General features: G+C 31.8%; 1 protein-coding gene across 2 annotated transcripts in view; it reads left to right on the top strand.

Moving 5' to 3' along the window:
• CASP8AP2 (caspase 8 associated protein 2) overlaps nt 1–13,158 on the top strand; it is a 49,225-nt gene extending 36,067 nt beyond the window's left edge. The window contains exons 7-11 of one of the 2 annotated variants that reach the window (XM_051997394.1): nt 3,660–5,851; nt 6,796–9,871; nt 10,654–10,753; nt 11,111–11,163; nt 12,392–13,158. In XM_051997394.1, coding sequence (XP_051853354.1) covers nt 3,660–5,851; nt 6,796–9,871; nt 10,654–10,753; nt 11,111–11,163; nt 12,392–12,395 — 5,425 coding nt within the window. In that variant the 3' untranslated portion in view covers nt 12,396–13,158. Of the gene's footprint in view, nt 1–3,659; nt 5,852–6,795; nt 9,872–10,653; nt 10,754–11,110; nt 11,168–12,391 lie in introns of those variants that run through there. The other variant, XM_051997396.1, reaches the window with a different exon arrangement.
• Nucleotides 13,159–16,132: the final 2,974 nt, after the last annotated feature.

A 16,132-nucleotide genomic window follows, 5' to 3' on the forward strand; every position in this document is an offset into this window, starting at 1 on the left:
AAAAACAGGAAAAAAAAAAAAACCACTGAGGTGTCTAACAATATTTCCAACAACCTGTCTTCCTTGATTGTTGCCTTCCTGCCAAGAAAAGGGAGACATATTTCATTAACTGTTCTCTTAGATCATTATTGGTTTTTAATTTTCTCAACAGTTAGACAGGATTTCTTTTAGTGATCTTTTTTGCCATTTAAGGTGTTGTGGTTGTGTATACTCTCTTGTGTCATCATTTCATCTCTTTATTATTTATCATTTATTAATGTGACATATTCCATTATACCATATTTTGTTTGATCATTTACTCTTTTGACTCTTAGCTTTTTTTCTCTTTTCAGATTTTACTGAAATTTTATTTTTAAGAACATAGTGTATTTTCTTGAACCTTATTTCTATTTATGGGGTTTTAAAGTCTTTGTAGGTTGGGGTTTTAAGTACAGAGCTAAGAGAAATGTGTAAATATTGTTTTCATAGGATACATTTTAGCATTTATATTCTTTTTTTAAAAACAAATATAAAAATTTTCTGGTTGCATAGAGCTGACATTTTTTGGAAACCATAATATAATGTGTATTCTACATTATAAATACAAAATAATTCTTTTTAGTGTCCTTATTTTTGAGTAATTGGCTTCATTTTCTTTATCTGTTATCCTTGAGAAAATACCCTTTGGATTAGTGTTTTTACATTTTTTAAAATTTTGAATTCCAGATTCTCTCTCTTTTTCTCTCTATTTCCCATTAAGGAAGGCACATGTGAAGTTATGCAAAACATTTCCATAAAAGTCATGTTTCGAAAGAAAATATAGATCTCTCTCACTCAACAAAAAAACCCAATCCTCAAGAAAAACAAAATTTAAAAAAAAAGTATGCTTCAATCTGTATTCAGATACAATCAGTTCTTTGTATAACATTTTTCATCATAAATTTTCCACTGTTGAAGATCATTGTATTGCTGAGCATAACAAAGTCATTTACAGCTGATCATCCCGCAACATTGCTATTACTTTGTATACAATACATTTCACTTTGAGTTCATAGATGATTTTCTGGGTTTTCCTGAGAGCATCCTACTCATCATTTCTCATTTCCATCATAATCATATACCATAGTTTATTTAGCCATTCCTCAATAGGCATTCCCTCAATTTCCAGTTCTTTTCTTGAGAAAAGAGCTGCTATAAGTATTTTTTTGTACATAGATTCTTTTTCCTTTTTTAAAATCTTTTGGGATTCATGTCTTGTAAGATTTTATAGCCCTTTGGACATAGATTCATTTCTTTTGTTCATTTATCAGTTATAAATAAAATAAATAAATACATGATTCTTTTTTTTTTTCTTTTGGCTAAATTTTGTTGGAATCTTTACAAACTGCTAACTCATTAGAGTTGATAGATTATTGATCTGCTGTAAAATTATAATTAAACCTTGGCTTTCCATAACTTTGACAATGCTCTCTAAACATTTTCCTTGAACAGAAACAGGCTGTTTTCTAAATATCTGTTTCATCTTAGCTGAAATTCTACTTTAACTCTTTTAACAAAATTTCTTTGTTGTACTCACCCTAATTTCTGGGTTGAGGAGTCTTTTCATTGGATCAGGATCAGAGGCTTTTCCACTGAAATCCACTGACGGATCTGTCAGCCCCACATTGGGCACCAAAATGTGAAGTTATTGTTCTTCTTTCTAATAATAATATAGGATGGTTTTCTCTGGGGGAGAAGGTAGGTTTCTCGGGGAGGTTTTCTTGGAAGCAGCTTTAGTATCAGTTCAGATCAATAATTACCTCAAATGCAGCCAGCTGGTAAAAATACAAATGTTTATTTCTCCTTCCAAGTCTTGTCTCTTTCCTTGGGCCTGGATAGCTAGATTCTTAGAGGCTTATCTCTCTGCTTGGTTCCAAGAGATCCCTCTGAATGTCTCCAAATCCAAAGGTCTTGTTCTTCAGCCTCTGCCTCTGCTTTCTTCAGCCTCTAGCCAGCACAAAGATGGAATGAATGTCTTGTCTCCTTTACTTCTTCTGGATACTTGCAATATTTTCTACTTGACCTGGGAATTCCAGAATTTGACTGTAACATTCCTGGTATTTGTCATTTGGGGTTCTCTTTTAGGAAGTGATTTGTGAATTCTTTCAATTTTTATTTTACCCTCTGGTTCTAGAAAATCAGGATAGTTTTCCTTGATAATTTCTTGAAAGATAATGTTTAGATGATTATGGTTTCCTAGATCAATAATTGTAAAATTATCTCTCCTGGATCTGTTTTCCAGGTCAATTGTTTTTCCAGTGAAATATCTCATATTTTCTATTTTCCATTTTTAATTGTTTCTTGATTTCTCATTGTCATTAAACAATATTTGTTCAATTTTAATTTACAAGGAATTATTTTCCTCAGTGAACTTTTGTATCTTTTTTCCTATTTGGCCAATTTTGCTTTTTAAGGCATTCTTTTCCTCATTAGCTTTTTGTATTTTCTTTTGTATCACACTCATTTCTCTTCCTAGTTTTTCCTTTCTCTCAATTTTCAAGATCCTTTTTGAGCTCTTCTATATATCCAATGTTTTTCTGCCTATAATAGTAATTTTCCATATATAGTTTCCTACTTCTGGAATACTCTTATAATTATACTGACATTTCATAGTTTGGCTCAAATTTTACTTTTTCCAGAAACTCTTCTCTAATTTTCCCCCCAATTAGTAATGATCTTTTCTGATTTTTCCTTATTTTCACCTTTTTAAATGTTTTAAAAGGCAATGTTGAATAGTGAATGCTAGGAAGACCTAGCCTTTGGTCTCTTTTCTGATATATATTGGCTTATGATGTTTCATTGTCAAGTCCTCTGTAATTAATTGATCACTGTATTCAGGATTCTGAAGTTTTTCACTTAGATTTTTTGTGGTTATCATATAAATAGTTCTGTTTCTAGTACTTAGCTCTATTTCTGTTATTACAATATAATGATCTACAATATAAATGATCTATTTATATTGTTATTATATTTTTTGGTTGCATAACTACTTTACACTTTTTCTTTGTACTTATATATATGATATTCATCTTGCTGTATTATGAGCTCCATCAGAGTAGCTCCATAATTTATCTTAAGTATATCTCCGGATCCTAGTATTGTTTTTGAACATAATAGGTTTTTGACCTGTTGATCAAAAACAGGGTTTTTGAATGATTGTCATTGATGACCAACAAATTTCCACTAAATCTATTCTTTTACTTGGTGCTGGGGTTGGGGTAAGTAAGTGCAAGAAAAGTATATAATACATGTTACAGAAGAAGGAAAACTAAAATTTTTATATCAAAGATAGGAGGATAGAAGAGTTTATAAACACAGTACTACTTCTGTCGAAGAGGAAGAGAAGTATATAGTGGCTGTTGAGAAAAGATTGAGACAAAATCTTTACAGCAAGTTGGAAGGAAGGAATGAAAATGAAGGAGAAAGATAGAGCTACATAATTTGAAAACTAGTACATAATTATTATAATTATTGTTTTCTTAACCAAAGAAAAATAGACTTTGCCAATTCAGTAATCGGAAATGTTGTCCAAAGAACCAAAAATATATTATTCAGTTAGAGCTAGTAATTGGTATGAAATACAATGTTGTTCTATGTACAAGTAATTTTTCTGTTTTAATAAATCTCTCTTTTCTAAACAGACTTTCAGAATTTCCACATTTTCGAAATCACTCAAGAATCAACCTTCCAGGATCAACAAATTCAAGATCATCAGATACACCTAAAACAAAAGATCTCAAGTTCAGATCTCCACGGTTAGATGATAGTCCCAAGGCTGATCATCGAAGTAAAAATGACTCTTCCAAAGATGTACATCATAGCACTTTATCACCAAACCAGGAAAAAGAAATTAAATCACACTGTGAAAAAAGAAACACTTCACATTTACCTCCATCTGCTGAAAAACGTTACAATGGTGGCATTTGGTCAAATCAGCATAATCAGGTCATGGAGGAGAATTCAGATGATGATGGTAGAAGAGGAAGAAAAGAAATAAAAAATTGTGAACATTACAATAGGGGAGCTGATAGAGTAAGAAAAGGCTTATTTCATAGTAGCAGTGGAAATGGAGAAAAGAGAAATATTGATGTTGATCGAAGGCCACAAGGTCCTCGTGATAAATGTGGTAAAATGGAGCCAAAGCCAGAAAATAAGAATTCAAAGTTGAAAAGCAGCCCAGATTCAGATTATAGAAGTGATTGGATTAACTCTTCCTGGGAAAAAGAGGCACCTAAAGGAAGGTCACATACTCGAGTAGATTCTCAAAGTGACGAAAGACTAGAAAGGCAAAGTGAAAGGTCACAAAATTTAAGTAGAAAAGAACCTAGGTCATATGACAAAGATGATAGAAAAGTCGACCCAAAATCCAAATCGACAGTAAAGGATCATGAACAATGGAGAAGATTTGAAAGAGTACCCCCTTCCCATTCGTGGAATGAAACAGCGAGAAATTTTCATAAATCAACTAAACCCCATATAGAAGATAGAAGAGGAAGGGAAACAGAATTTAAAAGAGATAGAAATATAAATGATTATGGATTTCAAGACAAAAGATCTCCACCTATTTCAAGCAGTAGGACACACAAATACTTTGACTCCAAGGAAGACGATAGTAAATATCATACATATTCAAAAACAGAAAGACACAGAACTGAAGATAAAAGGAAAAGAGAGAAAGAAAGCCATGAAAGCAGATATGCTCGATGTGAAAGAAAAATGCCCATGGAACATTTACAAAAGGCTGAAAAAGAAATTAAAAAAACTGTTGGTGATTCAAAAAAAAGGAATGAACAAAATGACAAAAATGAAGTTTCAAAGGTTGAAGAAATTTCTGAAGGAAAAGATAGGAAAGAACTTAAGAAAGTTGAAAATGGCCAGAATGAAACAAAAAGTAACCTCAAGCTAAGTTTTATGGAAAAATTAAATTTAACACTTTCTCCTGCTAAAAAGCAGTTTCTGGGTCAGGAAGACAAGATTAAAATAAGTGATACTCCCAAATCCAGTGATACTCCCAAATCCAGTGACACACATGCTTCTGAAACATCATTGCAGGCAAAATCAGTGAAACCATTGTCCATGAACATTGATCGTAAAGAAGAAACCAAGTCATGGTCAGTAGAACAAAATGATGTCATACTGGCAGGTTCCAAATCCAAAATCATCATGTTGGAAAACAAAATAAAGAATGCAAATGATTCTTCAGTAAAATCTGTTGGTGACAATGTGCCTTGTGACTTGCTTATTTCTAGAAAAGATTCGCCACTTAAACCACAAACGGACATGCTAAAAACAATTAATGATAATGTAGCTCCTGTTTTAATGGATGTACTACATGTAGCTGTTCCTTGCAACTTTGGCTTGGAATTGGAGAATATAAGTAATGATGAATTGGACTCCTCTGTTGTTCCTGAAAACATTAATAGTATTAAATCAGACCTTTCAGTGGAGGTGACTGACACTGGTGAGAGCAGTCTTACTGGGATACATCCTGTTGTTCCAACACACTCATCAAAGAATAGTGATGCCAAGTCCGAGTCACATGTTGAATCTATGCCTCTTGTTGACAGTAATGCTTGTAATGTGGAGCTGTGTTTACCCAAGCAGAACTTAGAACCCTATCTTCAAATAAATATGGTGGACAGTAGAATAGAAATTGGAGAAACAAACTCGGAGTACCATGATGATGAAAATTCTGTAATGAGTATTGATCTCAATCATATGAGACCTATTCCTCAAGTCATCAGTCCTTTGAATAGTCCAATTCGTCCTGCAGCTAAAATTCTTAGGATGGAAAGTCCAGGCAGAGTTCCAGTGTTAAAAAACAACCATAAGGGTAATTGTATATTTTTTGTTTTCCTCTATTTAAAAAAAAAATTCATACACATTAAGAAATGGTTCCTTGCAATATGGCCTAATGGCAAGAGAGCTGACCTCAGAGTTTTGAAGACCTTAATTAAAGTGCTGCCTTTGAAACATACTGGCTATATGTGACTCTGGGCAAATCACTTGACCTTTCTGGTCTCAATTTCCCCAGCTATAAACAGGTGGGATTGGATTAGATGTTCTAGTTCTAAATCTGTAATCCTTTTATCCTAGTTGTGTGCTCCCTGTCACACTCCTTTTATCAAAGGTAATGGGATTTGAATTCATTTCTTCTAATCACCTATACTATCTTACACTAATATTGCTTCCATTTTCTTTCTCTGAGTCTAAACAAAATAGATACTCTTTCTTTTCTTCACACTTTCCTATCCTCATCTTTTTACCATCACCCTTTCTTTTGCTCATTTTTGGTTGATTCATTGTTTGTGTGAAACTTAGTGTGTTAATTTACAAACTCTTTCTGGGTACAAGTTCTCTGATGAGCGAGGAGTGGGAGCTTGTTATCTCTTTTCCTTTAAATTTCTGTTTAAGGAAAACAAGTAACATGTAAAATAATAGCACACAGAGATAATAGTCTTGTGAAAATTAAGTAGGTATAGAGTATAAATGGTAATGTCACCAAGGATTTAAAGGCAAGATATGCCAGAGATAAATCAGTCATTATGTATGATGGACCTACAAATAATAAAGAGTAGCTACCTAATTAAACTATATAATTACTTAATTAAATATTTCTTGATATACTTGTGTTCAAAGCATTTTGTACCAGCACCTGTAACTTAGTGAATTTTATACTCCTTAAGATCAATGATATGTACTAAATCCTGACTTTTAAAAATGTCTTAAACTGCATTTAGGCTAATTGAAACATTTCTTAAACTTTTCTTTTTATAGATTTAGTTCCAGCAAACATGGTTAGCCCTTCCTCTAAGAATTTATCAAATGAACTCAACAAAGAAAATCAGAAGCCATTATGCAAACCTGATAAATGTTCTGAAGTCAATCTCAATACAGATTTATCTTCAGATGAACTTGAAGAAGGAGAAATTGTAAGTGACAGTGAAAGATCTAAACCACAAAGAAATTTTGAAAATAATAAAAATGCCAAACCAAGAACTTCTACTGAAGTACAGAGCATAAATCAGAGTCCCCAAATCAGAAAAACTAGTGGTACACATTTGGATGAAGGCACTGGAAATAATGTTTCTGTCAAAGTTCATCAAATCAAGAACAAGAAAGATAAACTATCAAATGATCCTAATTTTTCAAAGACAGAAAATAAAACAAAAACAGTGAGTACTTCTTGCCTGGAAAAGATAGTTCAGATTATTGTTGAGCCCTCTTCTGTTCAAGAGGTTATGCAAATGCTGAAAGTTATAAGAAAACATGTCAGGAAAAATTATATGAAATTCAAGATAAAATTTTCACTACAACAATTTCAACGGATAATTGAATCTGCAATTTTGAACTTTACATCACTGATCAAATACTTGAATTTATCTAAAATCTCAAAGTCAGTGGATGCTTTACAACAGAATCTCTGTGATGTTATAGAATCTAAACTTAGGCAGGTTAAAAAGAATGGCATAGTTAATCGTTTATTTGAACAGCAGCTGCCAGATATGAAAAAGAAGTTGTGGAAATTTGTAGAAGAACAACTGGATTATTTGTTTTCAAAACTGAAGAAAATTTTGATAAAGTTCTGTGATTCTGTTAGTTTGGGAAGTGACAGTGATGAAGGAAAGCTTGATGTCGCAAGTAAAGATAAATCAAAATACTCAATTAATCCAAGAGAGAATGTAGATCATTCTAATAAAGGATCTTTGAAAATCACATCCCAAAAGACAGAGCAGTCAGTTGACCACATATCAATGCTGGGATGTCAGAAGCCTGAAAAAAAACATTACCAAGATCAAAAAATCCCCAAACCTGATGCAATGAAACAAAGTTCTGAAAAATGTTTAAATATCTCTCTAAGCAACACAAAGGAGACCCCCTTCAAAGTATCATCTATGGAACAAAATGAATTTCAGAATACTTTAATTTCCACAAAGACTACTGAAAACATAGTAGAAGGTGCAGAGACAGGCAAAAACTTGAATAAGAAAGTAGAACATAATTTTGAAATTCTTACAGAGCAACAGGCATCTAGTCTGACTTTTAATCTAGTGAGTGATGCTCAGATGGGAGAAATATTTAAAAGTTTGTTACAAGGTTCTGATCTTTTGGATCAGAGTGTTAATTGTATTGAAAAGTGTCAGTGGGAATTGAAGACACCAGAAAAACATTCTTCTGAGAGTCAGAAAAGTGAATTTACCTCAGCTTGTCATATAGAAGAAGGTTCAGGAGTATCTTCTCCAAGTCTTAAAACAATTGTTGATCTTAATTGGTCTTCCTCATCATTTGAAAAGACTCCATCTCTTTCATCCAGACTTCAATTGCCAGTTCATCCTGATGTGCTAGATGAAAGTTGCATGTTTGAAGTTTCTACTTGTGTAGCTTTGAGTAAAGAGAATGTGTGCAATTCAGAAAAGAGTAAGTCCTGCATTTCTTCAATTCTTCTTGAAGATTTAGCAGTCTCTCTAACTGTACCATCACCTCTGAAATCAGATGGCCATCTTAGTTTTCTAAAGCCTGAAACTTCTTCTAGTTCAACTCCTGAAGAAGTTATTAGTGCCCATTTTAGTGAAGATGCCCTACTTGAAGAAGAAGATGCCACTGAACAAGATATTCATCTAGCTCTGGAGTCTGATAATTCAAGCAGTAGATCAAGTTGTTCATCATCATGGACTAGCAGGCCTGTTGCTCCTGGCTTTCAGTATCATCCTAACCTACCAATGCAAGCTGTCATAATGGAGAAATCCAATGATCATTTTATTGTTAAAATTCGGCATGCAGTACCACCTTCATCAGGTCTTGATCAAAATAAAACAAATGAACAATCTGCAGTTTCTTTACATGAAATGGAGAAAGACACCAGTGAAACTGTAGAAAAGAGTATCTCTTGTCAGATTCAATCTGTGGAAGGATCAGAAAATTCTAAGAGAAATGTTAATACCGAAAATTTGGATAATGATCAGAGTTCTACTGTACAGACAGAAGTTCCTGATATATATGAGTTATTTAAAGATCCATCAGATAAAGTAGAACACAAAAGTGAAATTATAGGCGAATGTTTTGAATTGAATCAAATGTGGGAACCAAAGGTACCTGATGGCATCAAAGAATTGCCTGCAATTGTGGAAGTTCCACATCATGTACAGTGTAGTCTTGAGAGCTCATACATAGACTTAACAAAACCTTCTTCCATTGAGATTGAAAACATTGGGAAACTTGCAGCAGACTCTATTTTAAATATTGATCAGTTGGAATGTCCAGCAGACAGATTGGATCAAGATAGAGTTACGGATGAACCTTTACAACATGTTGCTAAAGATGTATTCATTGATCTGACAGAAGAGACTTCAAATGATAGTAAAGTAAATGAGAGTGAGTGTGCTTTGCTTGCAACAAGTTTAGGTGAAGATAATAGTAAAAAAGAAAAGGAACATCTGACAAGTGAATCTTTGGAATGTGTTGTTGAGAGCACATGTATTGATTTGACAGTAGATCCTCCCAGTGAGAGTATATTAAATAAAGATAATACTGGATCAGAATCTACATTAAATCGTGATCATTTAGAATGTAATGGAGTTTCAGCAAACATGCAGAAAAAGCGAAAAAATCATTCTGATCTAAAAAATCATTCCACTAAAAAAAAACAAAGAATTGAAACTGAATTATCCAATGAAGAAAAAAAAAGTACTGAAAGTTCTGAAGAGAGCGATACTGCTCACCAGAAGACATGTAATAAGAAAAAAGCAATTCCAGAGAATAAAGATGCCTCATTATCAACCTTTCCATCTCCTACAAGTCTTTCGGCAAAGAATGTTATTAAAAAAAAGGGAGAAGTTGTGATTTCATGGACAAGGTAAGGTGCTCTGTGATACTAATATTTTTATGTATATTTTTAAATATATATTTTCAGAAATTAGGAATTCTTAACTTTATAGTTAGTGTAGTTGGGGAGGGAGAACTATGCCCTTTTACTTTACTCTTCACATAGTTAAAGAATAGATTTCCAAGTCAGTACTATACCTAAAGTAAGCAGAGTAATAGGATTGATCCTTTTGTTTAGTGTGGAATGGCTTATTGTCAGGTCATTTATTTTAGTGGGTAAAACTACTATAATTTATCACTGCAGTTCTTCAAATGTAAGCATCTGCATTTTGTTTATAGCTAATGGCAGTACTACATATTTATAAGTTCTCATATACTTAGTTTGACATGAAATCAAAGAACAAGACTTATTTTCTTAACAAATAGCATTAACTAATATTAATTAGTACTTTTAAGATTTATAAAATGCTTTACATATATTATCTCCTTGATTCTCACAACCACCCCCTGAGGTAGATGCTATTACTATCTTCATTTTACAGATGAGAAAAGTGAACATGACAGGTTAAGTTATTTTCCCGGGTCATATACTCAGCTAGATCATTGCTGTTAGTTAGAGCATGAGTTCTTGAGTGTAGTAGTAAGTCTTATATAATTTTCTATTTGTGGAATTAGAACATTTGTAGAATGCTAACTTATTTTCTTAGGACTTAGAGATATGACTAAATGTACATATATATCTTTAATTCATTATATTGGTACTATTCCTCTGATCTGATGTATATAAACTAAATAATATTTTTTTTCCCTCAGAGATGATGACAGAGAAATTCTGTTGGAGTGTCAGAAAAGAGGACCATCAGCCAAAACTTTTACTTTCCTAGCTACCAAGTTGAATAAAAGCCCAAATCAGGTATTTCAAACTTTGTTCTTAACGCATCTCATAAATTTTGTGATTATAAATGCACAAATTCACAGTTATTAATTATAAGACTTAAATTTAATTATCAGTTCATCTTACTATTAATAATTCTCCTACCACCTTATATTGATAATAGCACTTCATGGTTTATACACAACACTGCCACATATGTTATCTCATCTGTTCCTCACAATGGAAATCAGTGTAGCAAGTAGTTTTATTTTCATTTTGCGAATGAGGAAATTCATGTCACTTGTAAAGACAAGATCATGTTGTCTTATGAAATTTTAATAAAAATTGTAATTGTTCTGAAATCTTGGGTATTAAAATGCTTTTTTAATTTTTCAGGTTTCAGAAAGATTCCAGCAATTAATGAAGCTCTTTGAAAAGTCAAAATGCAGGTAGTTAATGCTTCTTAAGAGTCTTTAGACTGAGTTCTCTGCAATTTCTCTTTTCAGAATGACTATTTTGCTACATAAATTCTAGCCTACAGACTATTTCCTAAAGTAGGTTAGAACAGAGGTGTGAAATACACAATCTACAGCATTCCCAAGTAGAATCTGAAGCACATTAGAATGTAATTGGGAGATATTTAATAAAATAAAACATAGATAATAGAACATTTAAAAAATCAGTAAGCAGACTGGAAAGTCTTTTTTCTGTAAATTATATATCTATAATGTAGGTATAAATTAGTGGTCTCTGTTTTTATTTGAGTTTGGCAAATTTGAACTCCTAGTTTAGAAAATAAATTTGATTATGAAATCAAATTAAATATAGAACAACTGATATAGTTTAAAAATGTATTATAAAGTTGATTACATATGCTTTAATACTGATTTCAGAGAGATTCTAAAGAGAAGTTAAAAATTCTGTTGTAGTTTGTATTTGTCACAAGAGTTGTCAAGATTTTTGCAAAGATTTATTCTGATTTATTGAGTAGTAACATCTAGTAGTGAATAAAGAGAATTAGAAAAACATGGATTCAAGTGCTGCCCTTTATATACACTGGCTATGTGACTGATCAGTTGATTTAAATTCATAATGCCCCAGGAAGTTCTCTTAAGATTGTAAATAGTAGAAGAGATGGAGATCTGCATTGAACAGTGGGTTTCCTCTCTGAGGAGTTCCCTACACCAATAAAATCACAGGTCTGGACCAAAATATTACATTGAAAATCTCTCTTGAACTTTGAGTTTTTATTATTAGTTGTTATTTGAAAGTACATATTCCATTCAGTTATATACATTAAATAATGTTTTCATTCTATAATTGATGCTTATTGTATAGAAAATTGTAGTTATGATATTGCAATTTAAACTGATTTCATATTTTAGGTTTATTTGGCTGCAATTGGGCTATTATGCTACTTTATTCTTATTGCATTATTTCAAGGTTAGACTGGCATATTACTTTCTTATACTTTTAGTCTCATAGTCTTGGTGATAATTGAGAAAAAAATAAATTATAAAGTTGGCTCTTTTAAGACAAATCCTAAATTTAATGCCACTATATTTAAATTATGTATTTTATTTATTATATATCTTTTCAGAAAAGCCACTTTCTTAAAAAAATTTGAGTAATAGAAAGATAGAATAATAATATTTAGCCTTCTTCTTTGCTTTACAGATAATTTGCTGAATTCCTTGGAGTCATAATTGACACTTTGTGTACTAAAGGAAGTTCAAAATCCTCATATTTTAAAGATACCTACTGAAAAGTCTGTGGACTTTAAAAGACATTTCTATATTTTTTTTACCTGTTGACTAACTCAATTTGATTTTTTAGTTATTTCAGTGGTAAATAAACCTAATATAAGTCAGCCTGTTATTTTTTTTTCATGTTCTAGCTGAATAATTTACACATTTTTTGTGGCATAGTTATTTTCTAACAAGTTAAGATGCCCTTATCTGTATGAAAATGTAAGCAGCATCATTTTGATTGTATAAAAAGTTTGCCTTTGATTTTTCAAAATAACAACATACCTGAAACTCCAATCCATCACCCCAGTTTCATGGGGTTTGGTTTTTTAACTGTAAATGTATTTATAGTTTTCATATCAGTTTTTTTATGCTTCTGCTTATGTCTTCTCTTATTTTGGTAAATTGTAAAAACTCTTTAAAATGTTTTTGTACATATGTAAAAACCCATGTATGGATGTATGAAAACCCTTGTTTTGTGGGTGGGTGTGTATGTATGTGTGTATGCGTGTGTATGTGAGTGTATGTGTATATATATATATGTGTGTGTGTGTGTGTGTGTGTGTGTATGTGTATATATATATATACATATATGGCTTTGCTTAGCCAAAGATTTTTAACTGTACAAATTTTTTTTGTATAATTTAAGTTCGATTACTGTAACAGTAATGTGACAAAATAAAACTGGGAAAGTTGTTTGAGTTCTTATTATTGATTCCTTTACAATATGCTTAATTATAATTTATGAATTTTGATAGCTATCGCACAAAGTAATTTTATGACAAAATATTCCATTACACTTTTGTGCTACAATTTTTAGCCATTTCTAATAGAATACCTCATTAATTTCTAATTTGGGACTATCACAAAAAAGAGCTTCTATAAATATTTTTGTACATATAGATTCTTTTCCTCTAATTATTTTGGGGCATAGGCCATTTATAATGTATTTGGATTGGAAGGTATAAATAATAGGGTAAGCTTCTGGGCATAGTTTCAAATTATTTTCCAGAATAATGGCACCCAATTAATAACTATCAATAATGTACTAATTGCCCCTCCCCCACTTGTCATTTTCCTCTTTTCTCATCTTTGTATATCTGATACATGAGGTACAACCCAAAATTGCTTTAATTTTCATTTCTTCAGTGATTTAGAACATTTAATTTTCATATAATTGGTAATATCTTTCACTTCTTCCTTTGAAAACTTCTCATATCCTTTAACTATATTTTGAGGAATGGCTTTTAGTCTCATAAATTTGAATTAGTTTCTTATATATCTTGAAAGTGAGATCTTTATTCAAAGAACTTGTTGCAAAGATTTTTTCCTATTTGTTTATTTTCTTTCTAATTTTTACTACATTAGATTTGCTTGTGCAAAAACCTTGTCCATTTTATGTGATCTTCTGTCACCTATTTAGTTATGAACTCTTCCCTTATCATAAATTAGATAGATAATTTTTTTTTTGTTATCTACTTCATGATAAATGTGAAATATGGATCCAAACTTAATTTCTGCTAGATTTCTATCTAATTTTCTTTGCAGTTTTTTTTTTTTTTTCCTGTAAGCAAGCCCTTCCCTCAATATCTGGAATATTTGTAAATATTTTTACAACAGGCTACTGTATTTGCTTCTGTGTGTTGTGTATCTGATCTCTTAATAAATTTTTTTCTTTTTGGCCATTGCCAAATTATTGTAATGATTATTATTTTATAGTACATTTGAAGATCCTAGTAGTAATAATAGATACCATTCTTTCCCATTTCTTTTTTTCATCATCACCCTTGCAATTTTTGACTTTTTGTTTTTCCCTATGAATTTTGTTATTTTTCCTAGGCATGTAAAATATTAGAGTTTGTTTATAGTTACATTCAAATCATTCCTGAGCAAATCTTGGAAGATAATACTCACATGTATTTTAGAGCTTCTTTTTTTTCTTTGAATACAATTTTCTCTTTAGCTTTTCTTGCTGGGTTTTATTGGTTATAAGTATAAATACTGGTGATTTATATAGGTTCGCCTAGTGTCCTGCATCATTTAAAAAGTTTGTATTTCAATTACTTTTTAGTTGATTCAGGTTCTCTAAAAACCACTTATCATATCATGTGTAAAAAATGACAGTTTTGTTTTCTCTTTGACCCTTAAAATATTAGAATTTTGAGAAAACTTTTGTTTTTTATCCCCCTACTAACTTGCAATCATTTTATAACCTCATATTCCCTTTCAGTTATACAAATAAGCTTACTTTTCTGTGCTTCTCTTGGTACCCACATTTCCATTAACAAATATTTGCTCAGTCTTAATTTTTTCATCAGGAATGTTTGGTAATCTATTTCATTAAAGGCTTCTTTCCCTCCCTTTAGAATTATACTTTTATTAGATTTGTTATCCTTCATTGTAACCCTTTATTTGCTTGTCTTTTAGAATATCATATTCCAATCCCTTTCCTAATGGTATCTACTAAAAGTCTTTTGTAATCCTTATTGTGGGTCCTTGACATTTGGATTCCTTTTCTTGTACCTGGAAGTTCTGGATTTTGTTCCTAGGAGTTTTCATTTTAGTTTTTTTTTCCCCTAGGTAACTGGTGAATTATTTTTATTGATTATTTTGGTTCTAAGAATTCTGGGCAATTTTTATAATATTCTGAAATATGATGTACAGATTTTATTTTGGATAATTTTTATAATCAATAATTCTTCAATTATTTCTCCATCTGTATTCTAAAGTAGGTGCTATTATTACTTCTCTAGCTTTTCTATTTTGTATCTCTAATTTTCTCTAAAATTCCCTGTGACTAGGACATTTTATTTTCTCTCAGATTTTACCTGGACTTGTTGTGGAATCACTGTCTTCTTTGAGGTTTATCTTTCCTTTATCTCTGTCTCAGACTAAGGAATTTTCTCATAGTGGTTGGAATTATTCTTAGTTTTTTTATGGAGGAACTTGTGCTTTAGTCACACTGTTTTGTTTTTTTTGAGGCAATCTGGGTTAATTTAAGCTAGGAAGTGTTTTAAGTGTCTGAGGCTGAATTTGAATTCAGGTCCTCCTGAATTCAGGGCCAACATTCTATCCACCACATTATCTAGCTTCCTCTTGAGTCACACTGAAATTGAATGTTGTGGGCAGAATGTGCCAGATCTTGAGTGTAGTGATCCATATTAGATACTTTCTTTAATGATCACCAGGGCTCTGCCGTCACTTGTCACAGGTACTCCTGGAACTCTTGTTTTCTTACAAAGTTTTACTTCCCTTTGTACTCTAAATCTTTCTGTAATCATGGTTAGCATTTATGTCATGTTTAGTTATCTCCTTCACAACAACAACCCTGGGAAGTAGGTGCTTATTATTATCATTTTATAGATGAGTAAACTGAGGCAGAAGTGGTTCAGTGACTTCCCAGGATCACACATCTAGTTAGCCAAGGCAGGAGTTGAATTTAGGTCTTCCTATTCACTTGTTACTTCTCCAGAATGGTGCTGCCCTTCATATGCTTATTGTAAAGTATATACAAAGTCACACACTAGCCCCCTGCTTTTTGGCTAAAATTTCTAAGTTTCTTTATTTTTCTTCTATTTCAGCAGGGTTGTTTCTGGCAGATGGCATATCTAATTTCCATGATTGTATTAGCCTTAAAGGAGAGATAGGTAGAATATCTGTTTCTCTGTTT

Source organism: Antechinus flavipes, chromosome 4, assembly GCF_016432865.1.
Source record: "Antechinus flavipes isolate AdamAnt ecotype Samford, QLD, Australia chromosome 4, AdamAnt_v2, whole genome shotgun sequence".
In the NCBI taxonomy this organism is placed as follows: domain Eukaryota; kingdom Metazoa; phylum Chordata; class Mammalia; order Dasyuromorphia; family Dasyuridae; genus Antechinus; species Antechinus flavipes.